Genomic DNA, 6,191 nt, shown 5'->3' on the forward strand with positions numbered 1-6,191 from the left:
AATATATATAAAGGACTACAAATATTAGCCCATGAACTATTAATATATCACTTAATATGTAAATCTTTGACATTTAACAAAGATAAGCCCAGGCTCTTTGGGAACCCCTAAATACCACCCTAGCATTTGATTTCCCTTTTAAAACTTCATTTTTTTTTTTTGTTGATGTAGTTGTGCATAATTATTATCTCAGAAACTTATTACCTTCTTATAAAATTTCTAAGATATTATCACCATCCTAGGTATTTTTTAATTGCTTTTCACTTTTCTCACTGATCTTAGAAGTTCCCTTTAGTTTCAATGCCATTTTTTTCACTGGACAAATCAGTGCATATAGAGGATGCTGAGTTATGCAAGCAATTGTGCTCACCGACAGAGTAACTCATGTTTACTGTCTTTGTGCATGAGATTCAGATGTGCAGCTCAGGATAGCTAATGTCACCATGTCCTAGAATGTAGGTGTCATTCATGAATACTTGAACACACACACACACACACACACACACGCAGTAATCTGTAAATACCAACAGTTAAAGCTGCTCAGAGTGTTTAGCAGGATTCATCAGTGACTGGGATTCCATGTAATTTCATTTTCCTTTTGGACTTCAGGGAGGATATAGATATATCCCCAAGTTTTACTTTTACTCTTCCTTGTGGAAGGGAAGGCCTATAGCCACCCTAGGGAAAAGGAGCACATCTTCCCAAGTTGTACCTCCAGAGCAAGAGCTGCCCCCATCCTTAATCCCACAGGCCCTGGAGGGGTGAGGAAAGAGCCATGCAACACAAGGGCTGGAAGGAGAGCAGCTTCCCAGTAGTCCCACTTGGCAGCCCTGATATTAAACTCATGCCTCTGCAAAATATGGTGCAGTGCTTCTAAATAGTTTGGATGAACCATGAACATAGAGGAAGGTGGAAAATGCTTTCATCACCACGGCACCCCAGGACTCACCACCGCATGCTGGAGAGGTTGCCCCAGGAAAAAAGATACTCTAGTGGAACAGCTGTCATTGTTGATGAAGGCATGTTACATATGGGTCTGCGGTAACCAGGTGGAATCTGGGGAAAATACATAGGCATGATAAGTTTGAAACTTGAACTGTGTTTAATATATGAAGAGTATATTCTGTTGAAAAATTAGATGGCCATTTGGAATACTGAAAAGTATAAGTAGTTTTCAGGATAATTTCAGAGTCAGGAACATATTCTTTTTGTAAATTTTATGCTACTTCTAGTTGACACAAAGTAAATTTACAAATTTTTCTACTTTGTAAGAAAAAGGATTCCTGCATGTAGCTGTGAGATATACAAGCCATTGGAGAAATATAGAAAGCTACAGCTGGGCCAGGAATGAATAATGGAGCAAAACTCTTAACCTTTATATTTTATTTTTATTTTTTTTAAATAAATTTATTTATTTTATTTTATTTATTTTTTATTTTTGGCTGCGTTGGGTCTTCGTTGCTGCGTGTGGGCTTTCTCTAGTTGCGGCCAGCAGGGGCTACTCTTCGTTGCGGTGCATGGGCCTCTCACTGCGGTGGCTTCTCTTGTTGCAGAGCACAGGCCCTAGGTGCACGGGCTTCAGTAGTTGTGGCACATGGGCTCAGTAGTTGTGGCTCATGGGCTCTAGAGCATAGGCTCAGTAGCTGTGGCACATGGGCCTAGTTGCTCCGCGGCATGTGGGATCTTCCTGGACCAGGGCTCGAGCCCGTGTCCCCTGCAGTGGCAGGCGGATTCTTAACCACTGCACCACCAGGGAAGCCCCTTTATATTTTAAATGACAGTATTAGAATTTTTTTTAGCTCTTTGTGTTTTATATTTTATTTGAATGTTGAGGGATTTTGAATGCAGTTTCCATTCATATTCAAGGATGGGAATGATTTGGGAAATTAATAAGTCTACTTTAAGAAACATTGCCAAACATTTGCATTTGCTGATATTGTCAGAGAACTCATTTTGAAGAGCAATTTTTTGATAAAAGTTTAAAAATGGATGGTTTTAAGATGTTTTTTGTTTTCACACATAGGTAAACTCTATTGCTCAAGTTATTAATTTTTATTTGTCTGTATCTTTTTTTAATTAAGCCCAACCACACATCTAGAAAAAGTACCAACAGAAGTTGAATAATTACCCCCTGAATTATACCATTAATTCAAGAAGAATATTTCTTGAAAGCATAGTGCTATATGTATTGAAAAGCAAAAAAATATAGCCCAAATGAGGGCAATAAATTACTATTGGTTTTACTCTAGAAATGAACCAAATGATCTTCACTTGCTATAGAGGTGCTCCACTACATCTGTAAATGTGCTTTTTGTTTTTTCGCATCTGCAGCGCAAATCCAGGAAAACCCTGTGCATCATCATTTTTATCCTTGTTATCGGAGTTGTAATTATCGGTCTCATCATATGGGGAGTGAAAGGCTAAGATTGTAAAGGAGCACACTATTGCACTACATTATGTAAATTATGTAGGAAGATTCCTTAAATCATGGTAGGTTTTTTTTATTGTTATTATTTTAAAGCTGTTGCTTAAAGGATGGCTCCCATACTTTGTTATTTTTATTTGGGGGGAAGTTTTCTTTGGATTAAATCTGATATTTTCTAATACTGGAAGTTTTTCTAAATATTACTGCTGGCATAGCTTCATGCTTTTCGACCTAGTAACTGTTAGGTTTTTGCCCACATTGTATATGCCTTTCATTTATAATTTATTTATCCTGTTGACTTAGTTTTTGGAATTAGTAAATTCAGAGGTGTGTGTGTGTTTTGTGTGCACCTCTCTGTCACAGTGTAACATGCACCCATGTTTGTGTTACTTCAATTACAAATCTTAAATTTAATTTTGATTTGGGCCAGCAGAGGAAGTATTGTCAATAACTTTAAAAATTAACATATATGTTTGTGTTTGGAGTTTTGTTTTTATCTAGTTCACAGCAACACAAATTGTCTATTTAACTTTTACTGTTATTTTTCTCTGAAGACCCTTGTTTATTCTGAATGAAATCAGTGAATAACTTCCTAGTATATCTCTTACTCCTGATGTGTATATAGTAAACATTTGCTGTAGATTGGCTAGTAAAATACTAAGGATAGATTGTTTTTATATAGGTTCTGTTTAAGTCTGACGTTCGTTTGCAGGGGATTCTGTGGTCACTATAAATGTTTAATGTGATTTGGAGGAAGAGTATGACAGATCAATACCTATTGTGTTAGAATACTAAAGATCCCAACTTGTATTCGGCTGTGTATTTCCACAGCTGTTATGATGGAAAATTAATTACCTTCTCTTATGTCCTACAGAATAATAAAGATTACTTTTGGGAAGTAACTTTCCCACAGTTACTGTTTTTGAGCACCTAACACTTAAAATTCTGTTTCCCTTCATACCATTTTGTACCATCCTTCATTAGAAAGGGAATTGGATGTTCGCCACTTAACTCACTTGCCTTTTTAAATCAATGTTGTTTTAATGCACTAATCTGAATACTGTAAAGAAGATTATCTTAGTTTATAGTTTGTATTTTATAATGTTCTTATATAGCAGTTTGATAGTGAAGGCAATGTTTTACATGGCAAGCTATGAGACTTCAAATGGGAACAAATAAAATATTAAGTAACTAAGTAAATTGTATCTTTGCAACCAAAATAAAGATGATTTTAAAAAGTGTCCGGATAGTTTTATTTCAGGAGAACTCTGCTTCCGTGGGACTTGATACTTACCTCACACTTTTGCCACTGCAATCTCAACAGAGGAGATGTAACCACATGGCCACCATTCTGCATCTTGCTGGAGTACCGACGTACTCAAAGTTTTTATTTTGGCAATCTTAAAAGGTTTTGCCGCTAATAGGTAGAAGCTGCTTTGCTTGTCATCAGCACTCAATTTTTTCCACAAAAGAGTAGTCTTGATTAGAAAAAATAAAATGAAAAACAATACAGTAGCCAAATTTTTTAAGTTCTTAACAAAGTTTTTCTTTAGGTGAGTTTTAGAATCTCTTTGAAAGGGTGATGCTTACTTTCGTGACTGTCAGCATATCTGGATCTGTTTGAGTTGAACTGAGTCTCAAACTGAAGAACTTTCCTTATGAAGGGACACATATTGTTCATTTTAGTGTGTTCTGAAGACATACTTGAATGACGCAGACGGAGATTAACCAGCCTCTTTGCTTAAACTGAATGACAGTGTGGCATGAAGGGTTTGGCTGTTGTACTGGTCATTAAATATTATGAAAATGTTTTGGTTTTGCACAATGATTAGTGGTAGAAAAATAACTGGTGCCGTTTCAACATAATGCAGCTTGTTTTACTAGGCATGGGATCAACCCTAAAAAAATACAGATATGGACACAGATGGAGCTTGATCTGAGACAGCAAACCATGGAGGCAGCCTCTGGAGTCAGGCCCACTGAGTACACTGGGTGCCCGGCAGCTGTATCTGTGTCGCTCACTGAGAACACTGCACCTGGAAGAGGTTGCCACTGGGTCCTTCTTCAGGGTCTTCACTGCTTTTGTTAAAAAATAGTAAAATCTTGCACACAAAAAATCGTGTTTTGAATACCGATCTAGACAAATTTATAATGAAAAAAGAAATGACTTTTGAAAGTTTGTTCCACAAAAATTAATCTGTGGTTTAAGCAAGGAAAATGCAGAGTAGTTTCTCTAGTTGGTGTGATTTTCATTTGTTTCTTCGTGTAGAAAAAGGAATGTCACAATAAAAGATGAAAGCTATATAAAGGAAAAAAAGGTCATTGTCCGCCTTTATAGTGAAGAGCAATTCACAAGGGTAACTTATTCAGCATTTATTTTTTGAAAAGCAAAACTGACTATTTTTTACACATGATCAGTTACTACAATAAAAAATTAAATTTCAGAAGGAGATGAGAGTTGTTTGGGTAAGTTATGAGTTAAATGACATTTTTAGTTCATTTAAATATGATGAAAATTTCTCATTAGTGGGAAAGAACATCATTAGGCATCCTTCTTTCCTGGAAAAAAAAATTGCGTATTTTCATAATTCACTTAGGAAAACAAAAAACTGACCTCTGGCTCCCAGACCTCTTCAGTACACCATAAGATTTGAGCAACTTGACCTTGTATTTCTCAGCAAGAAAATACGGTTAGCGAGATTGGCACGCATAGGAGCCTGAAAGTGTTACAGTGGACCACTTCCTTGACAGAATGCATCACATTTCTGCTTAACAACTGTCCAGACATAGATCATCAATCAGTGAAGATAAAAGCATTTCCCCCACTTTTTTAGGAATCTGTGTCCTCAAAATACTGTCACACAGGAAATAAAGAAATTGCCTGATGTAAACCTGCAGGTTCATCTTTCTTCACTTCAGCTGGGTTTAACAAAGTCAGTAGACTCAGTGAAGCATTATCTCTTTCACTAAGTTAAGACATGTAGGAAACCTGTTTTTCTCTTAATGCTAAATTCAAGTATTTTAACCTTTCTATCTGGGTTCAGCCAGGAAAACAACCACCTGATGATGTAAGCATAAAGGGTTTCAATGTGGGGAGTCAGAAGCTTCCACCAAGCATCAGAAGGGCAGGCGAGGGAAGGTGCATCTGCAGTACCGCCCTGGGCATATCTCGGGAGCTGGCCCAGGAGCCTGTGAGAATCTGGAAGCATCCAGGAAGCTCCTGTCACCTCAGCCTGCAGCACCGATGCAGTGAGTCTCAAGGAACTGTCACCAGCTATCTAGGCTGTTGACAGCACCAAAGCAGGTGACCTGTGAGAGATCTTGAAGCTGCTGCGACGCCCGTGCCCACGGACCTGTGCACACTTCTGCCTGGATGGCCTCCAAGGGAGGGTGGCCTCTCCCTTCTCTGCCTCCTCAATCCTCTGGAAATGCTTCTTATTGGGCCATGCTGACTTAGAACCAGAAAGCAAAGGAGGTTCTGGAAAATGTAGTTTCTGGCTTCCCTGCAGTGCAAAGAACACTACGGAACGACGGGACAGTGATGCTGAGGTGACAGCAGACAGCCCATCACGATGGTGAAACGCTGATAGATGGAAAGAGCACAAACAATGTGAAGCAGAAAGCCTCACAGAATTCTCTTCCATTAGGGGTTCTTTGGTGGGGAAAAAAAATAACACTGATTTTAAATGGTAAATAAGTCTATTTCCCGACCAGAACAAAGTCTCTGTATTATATATACTCTGGGACCCCAGCAGCTAGCTGTTTC

At 38.1% G+C, this 6,191-nt stretch overlaps 1 protein-coding gene across 1 annotated transcript in view; it reads left to right on the plus strand.

Moving 5' to 3' along the window:
- STX7 (syntaxin 7) overlaps positions 1-3,666 on the plus strand; it is a 46,535-nt gene extending 42,869 nt beyond the window's left edge. Inside the window, exon 10 of the mRNA XM_007190872.3 lies at positions 2,332-3,666. Coding sequence (XP_007190934.1) covers positions 2,332-2,424 — 93 coding nt within the window. The 3' untranslated portion in view covers positions 2,425-3,666. The remainder of the gene's footprint in view (positions 1-2,331) is intronic.
- Positions 3,667-6,191: the final 2,525 nt, after the last annotated feature.

The sequence above is a fragment of the Balaenoptera acutorostrata genome, chromosome 14 (genome assembly GCF_949987535.1).
Source record: "Balaenoptera acutorostrata chromosome 14, mBalAcu1.1, whole genome shotgun sequence".
Classification (NCBI taxonomy): Eukaryota; Metazoa; Chordata; class Mammalia; order Artiodactyla; family Balaenopteridae; genus Balaenoptera; species Balaenoptera acutorostrata.